Source organism: Capra hircus, chromosome 16 (genome assembly GCF_001704415.2).
Source record: "Capra hircus breed San Clemente chromosome 16, ASM170441v1, whole genome shotgun sequence".
Taxonomy (NCBI): Eukaryota; Metazoa; Chordata; class Mammalia; order Artiodactyla; family Bovidae; genus Capra; species Capra hircus.
The window spans coordinates 77,927,157-77,942,593 of record NC_030823.1 but is presented as its reverse complement, the minus strand read 5'-3'; the positions used below and the strand labels follow the sequence as shown (position 1 = coordinate 77,942,593).

At 51.1% G+C, this 15,437-nt stretch overlaps 1 protein-coding gene across 5 annotated transcripts in view; it reads right to left on the bottom strand.

Annotated features, from left to right (window-relative positions):
- CAMSAP2 (calmodulin regulated spectrin associated protein family member 2) overlaps positions 1 to 12,295 on the bottom strand; it is a 96,652-nt gene extending 84,357 nt beyond the window's left edge. For 4 of the 5 annotated variants that reach the window (XM_018060830.1, XM_018060832.1, XM_018060833.1 and 1 more), the window contains exon 1: positions 12,008 to 12,295. In XM_018060830.1, the coding sequence (XP_017916319.1) occupies positions 12,008 to 12,146 (139 nt within the window). In that variant the 5' untranslated portion in view covers positions 12,147 to 12,295. The remainder of the gene's footprint in view (positions 1 to 12,007) is intronic. The other variant, XM_018060834.1, reaches the window with a different exon arrangement.

Below are 15,437 nucleotides of genomic sequence, written 5' to 3'. Positions count from 1 at the left end.
CGCCGCTTCGGCGGTCACCCTGCCCGACCTGCGGGACTTGACTCTGTCATGGAAACACGTTTGACAGATCCACATCGAGGGACCTTCTGTAAAATAAGTGGCCTACAGCTTTTCTAAGATAAAAACACACTTTAATAAAGGAAACAAACAGACACTGCAGCTCAGACATGCTGGGGGTGCTGAGAGCTGGGACTTCCCACGTCTCCCCCACCCCCAGCCGTCCCATCCTGGGAGGCCAGAGGGTGGGGGACCAGAGGGCGGGGCTGCCCGGTGGTTCCCCTCGGGTGCCTCCTGGGTGTCCTGGGCCAGGCCCCCAGGAAGGCAGGGGGCACCAAGGTGCACCTGCCACCAGAGAGACAGGGAGGAGAGAAGGGGCAGTGGAGGGGGTGCGGGGAGGGAGGGAGGGCAAAGAGAGGAGACGTCGGAGGACAAGAGGGAAGAAAGCCAAAGACGACGGGCTGGCAGCAGGTGCCGGGAGGGGTGCAGGGAAGCGCCTCAGCCCCCGGGCCTCCACTGCTCCTGTCCGGGGCAGGGCTCTGTGCACTGGTTCTTCTTACTGCCTAGGGGCTCCTGCTGGGACCCTGCCAGCGGCCAGACCCCGTCACGGGGGTCAGAGGACCAGGGGGCGGGGGCCGCCCTGCGGGGACCAGCCTCCTCGTGCAAAGAGACAGCACCCAAGGCAGGGACCTGACGCCCACCCCCGCACGCGGCGGGGTGGCAGGCTTCACCACGCCAGCATCATGAAAACAAGGACAGACTGACAAGCCAGCCGGGTTACAGAGCTGACAGAGACAAGCCAGTTAGACACGGTGCATGGTCCGGGGCGGCTCTGGGCAGAGAAGAAAGCAGCAGCAAAGGACACTGAGACAATGGCAAAGGCGAACGCAGGATCAGATGTAACGTCAAGCTAAATTTCCCGATTCTTAAAATTTTCAGATTATCTGAGACTTACTGTTCATCTTAGGAGACAGCCTGGAGCATTTAGGGGTGGAGGATACAGTGTCTCTAATTCATTCTCAAACAGTTCAGAAAATATTATATATATGTATATACACATACACACACATGTTCTTGTGTCAGGGAAAAGGGAAAGAATCATAGAACAAATGGGACAGAGCGTCCACCGCTGGTAACTCTGGGTGGCGGGTGTTGGGGAGCTCCTACTATTTCCAGACATTTGAAATTATGCTGAGAAAAGTCATGAGACCTCCAAGCGCCCCAAATCAGTCTTCTCCCCGTGTTCCTCACATCACAGATCCACAGCACCTTCCAAGTGCACAAGCCTGGGGCCTGGGTGTCATCACTGGCGCCTCCCTGTCCCTCAAGCCCCAGATCAGACCCGTCACCACGCCCAACAAGGCCCTCCCTCCCTTCCCACAGTCCCAACACACACCTCCAGTGCCGCTCTCAGGACTCTCCGTCTGAACTACGCCGGTTGGGAAGGTCAATCTTTCGCACTTGGCGTCAGTTCTCTCCCACATCTGTCTCTGCAATGTCACTCTCGCCCTGCTCCAGGCCACTCTCTTCTGTAGTCAGGGTCTGCTTCTTTCCCCTGGGCAGACTTGACCAGGTGACACAGCACACCAAGCCTCAGGGCTTTCGATCAGGTCCAACTTCTGCAAGGATCCAGCGCCTTCCTCTGACCCCCAGGAAAGTGGCCCAGGCTGCCTGCATCCCTGGATCGCGCAGGGCCCCTGCTGGCCACGCAGCCTCGGGACCACGCTCCTGTCCCCTGCACAGCCTCTGACAACCCGGTCGCCACAGCTCAAAGTGTTCTTTCTCCCTACTCTTCACTCCCTTCCAGATTCTCAGGGGCCACTGACCCATCACTTTGGCCCAATTTCTCCTCAGTAAACGGCAAGAACAGAGCAGTTACCCTGCCTCTCCTCTACCTTAGAAGATGCACTTTTACTTTAAAGACTACGCAGTTCTACTAAAAAAAAATGCATACGTTTGTTAAGATTGATGCGAAAACTTTAAAGATATTTGAGGTATAGGTAACTACTAGGAAATGAAAAGTCTGTTAGCCACAGACAGAACTCAAGGAATGTATCGCGTAAAGGTAAGTGGTGAGCAGTGTACGTACGCAGAAAGGCAATGTTGTTGTTCACTCGCTCGGTCGTGTCCAGTGCTTTCCGACCCTGTGGACTGCAGCACACTAGGCTTCCCTGTCCTTCACTACCTCCCAGAGTTTGATCAAATTCATGCCCATCGAGTCACTGATGCCATCCAACCATCTCATCCCTCTGCCGCCCTCTTCTGCTTCACTTTTTCCCAGCATGAGGGTCTTTTCCAATGAGTTAGCTCTTCGCATCAGGTGGCCAAAGCAATGCACTTAAGCTTTAGCATCAGTCCTTCCAATGAATATTCAGGACTCATTTCCTTTAGGATTGACTGGTTTGATCTCCTTGCTGTCGAAGGGACTCTCAAGAGTCTTCTCCGACACCACAGTTCAAAAGCATCAATTGTTCAGTGCTCAGCCTTCTTTATGGTCCAACTCTCACATCCATACACGACCACTGGAAAAACTATAGCTTTGAAGTACACAGATCTTAGTCAGCAGAGTGACGTCTCTGCTTTTTAATATGCTGTCTAGGTTTGTCATAGCTTCCCTTCCAAGGAGCAAGTGTCTTTTCTGATTTCACGGCTGCAGTCGCCATGCACAGTGATTGTGAAAGAAAATGAAGTCTGTCGCTGCTCCCACTTCCTCCTCTGCTATTTGCCATGAAGAGATGGGACCATATGCCACGATCCTAGGTTTTTAAATGTTGAGTTGTAAGCCAGCTTTCTCACTTTCCTCTTTCACCTTCATCAAGAGGGTCTCTCGTTCCTCTTCGCTTTTTGCCATTAAGATGGTATCATCTGAGTATCTGACGTTTTTGATATTTCTCCCAGCAATCTTGACTTCAGCTCGTGATTCATCCAGCATGGCATTTCGCATGATGTACTCTGCATCTAAGTTAAATAAGCAGGGTGACAGCATACAGCCTTGACATACTCCTCTCCCAACTTGCAACCAGTCAGTTGTTCCATGTCTGGCTCTGTTGCTTCTTGATCCACATACAGGCTTCTCAGGAGGCAGGTAAGGTGGTGTGGTATTCCCAACTCTTTAAGAATTTTCAATGAAGCAGATGTTTTTCTGGAACTCCCTTGCTTTCTCCATGATCCAACGGATGTTGCCAATTTGATTTCTGGTTCCTCTGTCTGTTCTAAACCCAGCTTGTACATTTCGAAGTTCTTGGCTCAGGTACTGCTGAAGCCTAGCCTGAAGGATTTTGAGTGTGCCAGCATGTGAAATGAGTGCAACTGTACCATCCTATGAACATTCTTTGGCAGTGCCCTTCTTTGGGACTAAAATGAAAACTGACCTTCTCCAGTCCTGCGGCCACTGATGAGTTTTCCAAGCTTGCTGACATACTCAGTGCAGTACTTTAACAGCACCATCTTTCAGGATTTTAAATAGCTCAGCTAGAATTCCATAAATATTCATGACAATTAAATACGCATGAGACTAAGCAAACAACAGGCAATGAACGCTACACACACACGACGCCTCACAGTCTGAATGCCTAAGCGAGCCGCCGTTGGTGATGCTCACTCTGGCCCAGGCGTCCTCTGCCCCAGCAGCCTGAGGCCCACGCCGATGCAGCAGGCTTCCCGACACGCCTGGCGCGCGGGGAAGCTGCGGCAGGCGTGCTGTCCCTTGCCTCCCTGATGGAGCGAGTGTGTGGCCTGCGTCACTGTGGGCCTCTGTGTTCCAACCTCGGCTCCGACTGGTGTGACCACACCATCCCTAGGTGAGGCTGCTACAGCAGAAAGCGATGGACAAAGCTCAGGACAGAGGGCAGGGGGCCCACTCTGTCCTACACGTGTCAACCCGCCCCACTTCGCCCCTCGCTTCCCACTGCAAACTGATTTAACAAACCGTGCGATATAAGCACTCTGACCCGGTTTGTGAGCTTTTCTGCTCTATGACCTTTGGGGTGGGTGCCTGGCAGTGCACCTGGAGGCTAGGGTTCATCGAGGACATTTCCCCCCAGGGTACCCAGACACTTAATTCAGGGAAGAATATTCCAAGTAACAAATGAAGAAGTCATGACAGAAAGAGAAATAACGAGACATTAAGTGCCTCCTGGTGGAAGTACAAAAACCTATGAAGTATGCAAAAAAAAAAAAAATCAAACATGAATCCATTTAATTTAGCTGTCAGTATATAAGAAATACAGGGGCCAAAAAAAAAAAAGGGAAGAGAGAGATGTGTGCGTGTCAGTCGCTCAGTTGTATCTGACTCTCGCGACCCCATGGACTGTAGACCACCAGGCTCCTCTGTCCAAGGGATTCTCCAGGCAAGAGTACTGGAGAGGGTTGCCATTTCCTTCCCCCGAGAGAGAGAGAGCAAATGGCAAAGACGGCCCTGATCCGACACTGACTGGGACAAATGAACTGGGAGACAAAGGAGGCGAAAGCATGAGCGGTGACGAGGAGTGCGAGATGATGGCGAGGCTGCAGTCGCGTGTGAGCAGGGAGCCCCTCCACAGCAGACGACACACGCACCCAGTGCGCACGGCCGCACCGCTCACGACGGCCAAGGCACAGACGCAGCCCAGATGTCCGTCGACAGAGGAACGGATCAAGAAGACGTGGCATGTATATCCCAGGGACACTACTCACCACGGGAGGCATGGAGCTGTGTCCTCGCAGAGACATGGGTGGCCCTAGAGGCCATCACACAGAGAGAAGTACCCCAGGGAGTACTACTCAGCCACAGAAAGGAATGAAGCTGTGTCCTTGCAGAGACATGGGTGGGCCTAGAGGCCATCACACAGAGAGAAGTGTCAGAAGAGAAAACGCCGCACCGTGACGCATGTATACGGGATCTAGAAAAACGGTGCAGGTGAGCCTAGCTGCAAAGAGAAACAGACACACAGAGAGAGAGACACACAGGACACTGGGGGGACGTGAGCTGGGAGGCTGGGATGGACACCCACTCTGGGCACCACGCATGAAGCAGGCAGCGCTGAGGCCTGCTGTGAGCACAGGAGCTCTGCCAGGCGCTCCGCGCATAGCAGGAGCTAACGCAACACTGCCAAGCAACTAAACGTCAGTAAAAAACAGAAAGGGACTTTTGGAGACACTCGTACATTTATTGATGAAATGACTGGATGGCAGGGATTTGCTTCAAATAACGGGCAAGGGGACAGATAAATCAAGGTTGGCCATGAGCTGTTGACTGTGGAGGTAGGGTAAAGAGTACATGGAAGTTTACTGTTGATATATATATCTGAGATCTCCTACCATTGAGCAGCTTTGTCTATTCAAAGAGAAAGAAGGGTGTAAGAGAAGAGCGGAGCACTTTCTGTGATGCTGGGAAGAGCCCTGGCCTGTGTGGGACATGAGAGGACCCTGGAGTAGGGGCCATTCCTGAGTTAAAAAAAAAAAAAAAATCACTCTTAACACTCCCCACAATATCATCTTTCCTTCTCTGTGTCCAGGCAACTTCCCACTAAATCCACCTTCTGTACCTCTGGACTCGTGAATCTATGCCTGTCTCACCTCTTCAAATATAATGAGGTGTCAAAAGTAAAATTTCAAGGACTTACAGTCAAGCCCTCTAAAACCAATTTAAAAAAAAGGCGGGGGGGAGGCAGACAGCTTTTTAAAAAAAAAAAAAGGATAGTTCTGCTGTTTCAGAATCTGTTACAATACAAAATTCTACAAAATGCACCAATCAGAGAAAAATTTACAAGTCAGCAATCTCGTAATTTGAATGTCATTAAAAGAAAGGGAGAGAGAGAATGGAAGACAAGAAGCTGGAAGAGAATCTTGGAAGAAGCAGTGAAATGCCAGCAGAAAAAATGAGACCATCTACTCTGAAACTTTCCTTTGCTGAGGACAAATGCCATTTCAGATATATTTCACTTCAAGAGCCTAAAGTACTTAGAAATTAGCTCACACTCCCCATTTCAGAGCTAGAAAGTAGTTTGAAGGAACGAGCTGGGAGTGGGTGCTGCTGAACTCCTATGACGCACAAGCTGCTTCCCACAACAAGGATCCAGACAGCCGTGCTGCAGTGGGGGGCCCTGCCTCACAGTTGCCAATGAAGAAATACAGTATCTACTTAGTAGGGTCGTTCTCAGAATTAAAAAAAATAATGCATATAAAATGCTCAAAACTATATCTGACACAAAGTATGTGTTCAATAAATTATAGTGGCTTTCTAAAAGAAATTGAATGTGCCTAGGATAATTTACTTATCTACTAAATAAACACCACATTCCTTAGCGTGACCCCTCAAGCAAGCCCAGCTCACCTTTCAAGCTAGCTAGATCTCCTGCACTCAGCACAGAGGCCTCCTGCAAGCTCAGGTCTCCGCTGCTGCGCTGACACACCCAGCTCTGGGCTCCCTACCTGCACTCGCACCATGGGCTCCGCCTGCCGCGCCTACTCTCCACTCGGCCCGCCTCCCTCCCCGCCCCCACCATCTCCACTGCCCCGGCTTTCTTCACAGACTGCTGAGAAAGCCAGCGCCCTCCACGGGTCCCCAGCGCCTCCCCTTCCCCAGGGCCCTGGCCAGCTCCGCAGCTCCAGGGTTTCACCTGAACTCTGCGATGGTCACACACTGACCGCACCTCCGCACGACAGCACAAGCTCTCAGCAGACAGGCCCGGCTCACACACCTGCAGCCTCTGGCCCAGCTAAGAAGACCACCCACTGGAAACGTTCCCCTTCCAGGGCCTCAGTGTTTTTACACCTTCTTAATTCTCCTCCTAACTCGGACTGCTCTAATTCCAACTTCTCTTCTTCAGCCTCCTTCCGAAACAATTCTCAGTGTTCGCTACCCTAGATTCTGTCTCAAATCCTCTCTCCCTCTATGTCTCATCTCCTTCCCAGTTCAATGACACTTCACACACAGAAGATTCCCAAACTGCTATTCTGTAGCCTCGCCTGGTCAGCCCTCCTCCATACCCACATTCACAGCTGCCGACCTTATTGGATTCCTCAGATGACATGTTTGGCCAACACATGAAGCTCAAGGTTCCCCAGAACAAAGCTGACTTCCCCTTCCCACTGGCCGCTCCAGTCACCAACACCAAAGCTCAAGTAACCCGTTCTCCTCACAACTTCAGGTGACTGCGCCCCCCACCCAGGCCTCCCAAATCCAGCCCTCTAGAACACCGGGGACTAGGCCTCGGCAGCGGTTTTTCTCCCTTTGCCTCTTTCCTGTCAATCCGCCTCCTGGATGAACAGGAACAGTGGGCACACGGGACAGTGGTGAAGAGGCGGCTGAACAGATGCAGAACGCACAGCTGTACGCTGGGCGCTGGGGGGCGGGGCGCTCAGCCCCTGGGCCTCGTGTCCTCATCAGCGGCCCTGCACAGCTTCCACCTCTCAAGGCTGTTATGAGGAGATGAGAAGAAACACAGAGAGAGGCTGACACACGGGGAGAACTCCATAAACACCACCGGCGTTTCCATGCTGCCACCTCAGCTCCCACGACCTCATGCCCAGACGCCTGCGAAAACTTCCCAAACCGGCCTCTCTGCTCCAGGCTCCTTTCACCACAGTGCTGGCCACTGAGATCACAACTTCACACGTGCATGAGAGTCAGGTCTCATGCAGGATTTTGACAAAATGTATTGAGATATACAAAGAAACACAATAAGGAGTATTTATAGTATCAGATAAAAAAGCATATTAAATAAAAATAGCAGATAAATAGCATATTAAAAAGCAGAGACATTACTTTGCCAACAAAGGTCCATATAGCCAAAGCTATGATTTTTCCAGTAGTCATGTGTGGATGTGAGATTTGGACCATAAAGAAAGCTGAGCGCAGAATTGATGCGTTTGAACAGTGGTGTTGGAGAAGACTCTTCAGAGTCCCTTGGAGTGCAAGGAGATCAAACCAGTCAATCCTAAAGGAAATCAGTTCTGAATATTCATTGGAAGGACTGATGCTGAAGCTGCAATACTTTGGCCACCTGATGCGAAGAAGTGACTCATTAGAAAAGACCTTGATGCTGGGAAAGATTGAAGCCGGGAAGAGAAGGGGACGACAGAGGATGAGATGGTTGGATGGCATCACTGACTCAAGGGATATGAGTTTGAGTAAACTCTGGGAGTTGGTGATGGACAGGGAGGCCTGGCGTGCTGCAGTCCATGGGGTCGCAGAGAGCTGGACACGACTGAGCGGCTGAACTGAACTGATAGTAGCAGAGGGGCCCCCAGGTGGCATCAGTGGTGAAGAGCTTGGCCTTCAGCGTAAGAGACGTAAGAGATCCAGGTTCAAGCCCTGGGTCAGGAGAGGGCGTGGCAGCCCATTCCAGCATCCTGCCTGGAGAACCCCACAGACAAAGGAGCCTGGTGGGCTGCAGTCCGCGGGGTCACAAAGCGCTGGACACAACTGAAGTGACTTAGCACACACACACATTAGCAGACGATTTTATGCTCTGCTGTGTACACTCTGTAGTTCACACCACATACTGCATGGTGCGAAAGGGAGGAAGACAGGTGATGAGGCTGGAATGATGAAGCGACACCAGGAAGGGGGTCTTAAGCTCTACGCGAAGAACAAACGCTGGCAATTCCCTGGTGGCCCAGCGCTAGGGTAAACAAGCGGCATTTTCCCTGCCATTGCCCAGGTTACACGACCAAGGAAAGAGGACTCCAGATGTGAGAACCTGGCAAACTTAGAGCAAAGCTATACCGCTGCATAGACGGGCGAAGCTACTCAGATACACCAGACCCAGCACAGTTCAACTTTTCCTTCTGCAGTCTGCTTAAGGTAAGCATCTTACCCGCTCACTGAATAAAATTCACCTAAACAAACTTGTTCTTCATTTGACCGAAGCTGTATCTGCCTCCTCCCACAAAATAAACTATTAAGATTTGGGTTATCTGGAACATTTTCAGTGTAAAGAAAAAGAATATGATTCCAAGCTCGAATTAAGTTAAGTACTCCGTCTGCTCTCTAGGTATAACAATGCCAGTGCTAAGTTCAATAACTTCATACTATGCCCACAATTGATTTCCAACTATCATCTTAAATGAGTTTTCCGATATATAGTTCTAAAATTTAGTATGTCAAAAGGTAAAGTTTCTCACAGAAAAAGACTAAATCAGCACCTGAGAATCCTACATGCCATCGTTAAAGAAGGGATGTTCTTAAGTCATAACTTAAAAGGGAGCTAGTGTTCTGAATGATTCACTGAATACCACTAGGCAATACCTCTGAAATATGCTGTCTGCTAACACCTGTCATAAAACAGTGTCTGCAGCAAATGCAGACAATTTACATCCAAGAAATGAAACCTTACCTTTTTTCTACTCATCCCATATAAGTTTATACTTTGAAAGACTGTTGAATAAGAATAAACAAAATGTACATACATAACCTTCATAATAATACACTGATTTCTCCTTACTAAGTGACTTTTGCATTGGAGAAGGAAATGGCAACCCACTCCAGTATTATTGCCTGGAGAATCTCAGGGACAGAGGAGCCTGGTGGGCTTCCGTCTAGAGGGTTGCACAGAGTCAGACACGACTGATGCGACTTAGCAGCAGCAGCAAGTGACTTTCTTATGGTTTTTTAAGCTTGTTTTTCATTCCATTTTGAATCTGACTTTTATCCATGCCAATCGCTGCCAAGACAAATATAAGTGCCAACGTCATTCATCTAAACCATCTGAGAGTAATATCTGCCGTTATTTAAAGAAAACAAATAAGCAAATAAGACTTTTAACATGTACTACACGGACATTTTGCACACCTGGCAGATAAGAGGCTTATTCTGCAGAGTGGCGGAAGGAGGAAAGACTTGCAGGACCCGCCAGATGTTTAATCTTGGGCGAACGGGTCTGAGCTTGTTCCCTCATCTGTGAAATGAGAACACTATCCTTCCAGAGGGATGCTGTGGGACTAACAGAGCAGTGTGTTTGAAGCATCAGACACAGAAGAGGTGTGCCTGCTCCACCCACACCCAACCCTTTAGAGTCAGACACTCAAGTCAAAGCTCATGTCTGCCCGTATTCAAAGTGTGACCATGGGGAAGCTGTTTAACCTCTCTCTGCACTGGGGACCTTGCATTTTTAGATGAGGAGCAGGCTACCTACATCAGAGCTGCTGTGGGCCCTGAGCGTACAACAGAACGCACAGCATCTCACAGGTCTCCCGCACACAACACATTCCACGGGTGCTCTGCTTCTTCCTCTTCTCTTCTCCTCCAAGCAGGTTCAACGCCTGCTCCTCAAGAGGTCCAGAATCTAGTAAACCTGCCCGACGTGTGCCCAGAGAGCAGGCCTTTTTCTGGTCAGGAACCCTCACGAACCCAGGGCAACATGGCCATCTGCACTACAAGATTCTTCTCAGTTTCAGGAGGAAAGAAAATATTTTGCTATCCCCTCTGCATCCCATTTTGTACACACTGCTTTTCCACAGAGGTGGGAATATAAATTTCTCTTATTCCATCTTTTCTAAGTACTTAAATAGCTTCCATTTCTCCTCTAAATGGGTATTAGCTTCAGGAAACAACAATACTCTAACACTTTGTGTTTCCTCCCAGGTGCTACTCTACGCATTCAGTTTCAACAAAATCTCTAAAGATCTAAATTATTTCAAAGTAAATTTTTACTATATTTACTCTTGATGCCAGTTTTAAAACCTTTCACATCTTTCTACTTCAATACAAAGCATGAGAATTCAAATAAAACAAAAGCTGTCATAAACATCAAATCCCAGTAAGGTGAAGTTTCCCTCAAAACTAATTCAAATAATTTTCTAAACGCTGAGATTCTTTCGCTAACTAAATATGCAGTCCTGCTAGTTACCTGTGTATGTATTCAGCTGTGTATGTTTGAACAGTTAAGAATGAATTAAACCATTTACCCACATATTTTCATGGTCCTAAAACTGGAAATAAGCCATCCTCTTACCCTCAAAAAAAAAAACAACCCTGTATTTAACATCTGGAGAAAAGTCTGTAAATACTAAGGAACTTTTCAAAAGATATTTTACGTATCCAAAATTTATTAACTAGGGCACAGAAATCTTACAGAATGAATCAAAGCTATCAGACGACACCACCTTCATGGAAAACTCTCCGAGTGAAACGCTAAAGCTTTCAGAGCTCCACAACAGGGGCTGCTAAAGCACCAGTCAAGGAATTGCACAGGAGGCCCTTTTCCTGTTATTTTGCAAAGACTGAGTTAAGGTGGGAGTGTCTAACTTCCACTGTGCTATACAGTTTGTGTCAACAGCACATGCCCTCAAAAAACTCTATTAAAAAAACATTTTTTTTTTAAAATCCCACAGTAGGGAGTTGTTGTTTCTCTTAATTCATGAAGCCAAAATGTTTGGAAAAAGGAATGTGCCTGAACACGAAATGAAAACAGTACGTGACAGTCAGCAAGCTAAATACTGGGTTTAAATAACTGGTCTAACAGAGCCTGGACCGTGTACGGGAGGACACAGGCTTAAAGAAGGACCACAAAACTAAAAACCTGCACTCGGCCGGGGGCCACCGTACAGCCCACGGAGCTTGACTCGCAGCCATGGTTACAAATGTCAGAATCAATGTCGTCTGTGTGCCAGCCACCTCCTTCCAATAATAACGAAACCAACTCAGATTTCTCGGCGCTGTAATCACAGCTATGACTGCGGGGGAAATGAACGCAGCACAATGAGGAAAACACCACAAATGAAAACCACCCCGTGTAAAAACGTGACAAAATTGGTCACTGGAGGGGGGGGGGTGACACAAAAAACAGCAAACATCCACTTCTGCTGTCCAATAAAAAATCTGGCGCATCCCACCTGCCCAAACCAGAGGCTCTTGACCGAAGAGCAAGCCGGCGTTACCCCCCCCCCCCTTCTCCTCCTCGCATCGCCCATCGCGTCCCCGAGCCAGTGCGCCGAGCCAGGCGAGGGGGGGGGGACCAGAGGACGGAAACAAAACCGGGATGCGCGCAGCTGCGGGGGAGGGAGGCACGGGGCGGCCACCGCCTACCTGTCCCGAAGGCCTTGGCCACCAGCCAGGCCAGATTGCAGGCGATTTTGGCCCTGGAGAAGTCGTAGTGGTCGAAGGGCTTGATGGCCGGAACAATGAACGTCCTCCTCCCGTCCCGAGGGTCCGCGGCATCCCCCATCCTCACGCGCTCCGGGCGCCGGCCCACCCTTCACATGGCGCGGCCGGCCGCGGGGCCGGGGGGGTCGGGGTCCCGGCCGGAGTCCCCGGGCCGCTCAGAGCATGGGGCAGGCCCCGCGCGCCCGGCCCGGGGCGAGGCGACGCCGCGTCCGGCCGCCCCGCGAGCCTCCCGCGAACGCGCGTGCGGGCGCCTCCCCTTTGTCTCGGCGCGGCCGGGCCCGGGCGCGGCGGGGGCGTCCTCAGCGGTCACGTCGCGGGGGCCGTCCAGCCATCGCGCCGCCCTCCGCGCGCGGCCCGCCGAGGGGCGCCCCGCCGGCCGGAGCCCCGCGGCCTCGCCGGGGAGACGCGGTCGGGGGAGTCGGGCGGCCCCCGCCCGGCGCCGACGGAGCCGAGAACGTCCAAGTCCCTGCGGCGCCGGCGCCGGCAGTCGCCCCTCGTCGCGCTCGCCCTCCGCCGCCGCGCGGACGCCGTCAGCCCGCCGCTCGGGCCCCGCCCGGCCAGCCCCGGCCCGCGCTCCGCCTGCGGCCGCCCGCGCGCTCGCCGCCTCAGCCGCCGCCGCTGCGGTTTTTTCCGGCTGCCGCACTGGGACCGCGCGGCGGCGCCGTCTGCGCATGCGCCCTCGCGCAGCCCGCCCCGCCCGCCGCCCGGCGGGGTCCCGGCGACCCGCGGAGCATGCGCGCTGGGCGCGGCCGCGCGGCGGGCCTCGCGAGTGCGCGTCCCGGCGCCCGGGCCCGGCGCGCGGCGGCCGCTGGCCCTGCCGGCGCGCGGGGGGAGGAAACGGGGATGCGGGCCTCGCTGGGGCTTTCGGGCTTTCGCGACACTGTGCTGAGGCACAGAGAGCTGCTGTTTATTGAAATACTTGTTCGGGGACGCACACTTTGCGTCCCGTCTCGTCCTCGAGGGGCCCCTGGGGGTGGGTGTCGTCGCTGGCGGGCCGCAGAGGTACAGAGCTCAAGCGGGGTGACTGGGCGCTTGACCCGGGTCGAGGACTCGGCTCTCTCCGCTTCAGCGGCCTCCCTCGGGAGGGCGCAGCCTCGGCGCGTCGGGACGCGGCGTGCCAGTTCCTGCGAGCGCGAGGCTGGCGTCCGCAAACCCTCGTGGCTCCATTTGTCAGAGAAGAACGGGCTCCTGTCAGACGCCTGCCTCCCGGCTCTCTGTGCTCCCTCCGGAGCCTCGGCTCACACCCACACGACCCGCCCGTCTCGCAGGAATCACCTCCTGCTGGAAGCCCTCCCGGACGGGGCTGTCAGGCGGGCGCTCCCCTCGTTCCCCCCACACACGGCCAGCACCGTGTTCTTGTCGTCTCGGCACGGGCTCCTACACGCAGCCGTCTCGCTCCCGCCGGTGACAGCGTCTGTCTCCCGCACGCGCGTGGGGCTCAGCCCATAGGAGTTGCTCAAGTGATGTTCATGCTTGTTGGGCTTCTTTAATTCTTCATTTCTCTCAATATCTCCTTTCAGAACGTTGTCTAATTTTTAGTTCAATTCAGTTGCTCAGCCAGTCGCGTCCGACTCTTTGCGACCCCATGGACTGCCACACGCCAGGCCTCCATGTCCATCACCAACTCCCAGAGTTTACTCAGCCTCATGTCCCTTGAGTCAGTGATGCCATCCAACCATCTCATCCTCTGTCGCCCCCTTCTCCTCCTGCCCTCAATCTTTCCCAGCATCAGGGTCTTTTCTAATGAGTCGGTTCTTTGCCTCAGGCCAAAGCATTGGAGCTTCAGCTTCAGCATCAGTCCTTCCAATGAATATTCAGGGCTGAATTCCTTAAGGATTGAATGGTTTGATCTCCTTGCAGTCCAAGGGACTCTCAAGAGTCTTCTCCAGCACCACACAGTTCAAAAGTGTCAATTCTTCTGAGCTTCCGGGCTCAACTTTATGGTCCAACTCGCACATCCATACATGACTACTGGAAAGACCATAGCTTTGACTAGATAGATCTTTATCAGCAAAGTCAACCCTCTGCTTTTTAATATGCTGTCTAGGTTGGTCATAGCTTTTCTTCCAAGGAGCAAGTGTCTTTTAATTTCATGGCTGCAGTCACCATCTGCACTGATTTTGGAGCCCAAGAAAATAAAGCCTGTCCCTGTTTCCATTGTTTCCCCCTCTATTAGCCATGAAGTGATGGGACTGGATGCCATGATCTTTGTTTTTTGAATGTTTAGTTTTAAGACAGCCTTTTCACTCTCCTCTTTCACCTTCATCAAGAGGCTCTTTAGTTCCTCTTCACTTTCTGCCATAAGGGTGGTGTCATCTGCATATCAAGGTTGTTGATATTTCTCCCAGCAATCTTGATTCCAGCTTGGACTTCATCCAGTCCAGCACTTCACATCATATATTCTGCATGTGGTTAAATAAGCAGGGTGACAATATACAGCCTTGACGTACTCCTTTCCCAATTTTGACCCAGTCCGTTGTTCAATGTCCGGTTCTAACTGTTGCTTCTTGACCTGCATACAAATTTCTCAGGAGGCAGATAAGGGTCTGGTATTCCCATCTCTTGAAGAATTTTCCACAATTTGTGGTAATCCACACAGTCAAAGGCTTTAGCATAGTCAATAAAGCATAAGTAGATGTTTCTCTGAAATTCTCTTGCTTTTTCTATGATGCAACAGATGTTGGCAATTTGATCTCTGGTTCCTCTGCCTTTTCTAAATCCAGCTTGAACATCTGGAAATTCTTGGTTCACATACTGTTGAAGCCTAGCTTGGAGGATTTTGAGCATTACTTTATTAACGTGTGACATGAATGCAATTGTGCAGTAGTTTGAACCTTCTTTGACATTGCCTTTGTTTGGGATAATCATAAGGGATTTGATTTAAGTCATACCTGAATGGTCTAGCGGTTTTCCCTACTTTCTTTAATTTAAGTCTGAATTTGGCAATAAGGAGTTCATGATCTGAGCCACAGTCAGCTCCCGGTCTTGTTTTTGTTGACTGTATAGAGCTTCTCCATGAGATTTAAGGGTCTAGATCTGACAGATAGAGTACCTGATGAACTATGGAATGAGGTTCGGGACATTGTACAGGAGACAGGGATCAAGACATCCCCATGGAAAAGAAATGCAAAAAAGCAAAATGGCTGTCTGGGGAGGCCTTACAAATAGCTGTGGAAAGAAGAGAGGCGAAAAGCAAAGGAGAAAAGGAAAGATATAAGCATCTGAATGCAGAGTTCCAAAGAATAGCAGGAAGAGATAAGAAAGCCTTCTTCAGTGATCAATGCAAAGAAATAGAGGAGAACAACAGAATGGGAAAGACTAGAGATCTCGTCAAGAAAATTAGAGATACCAA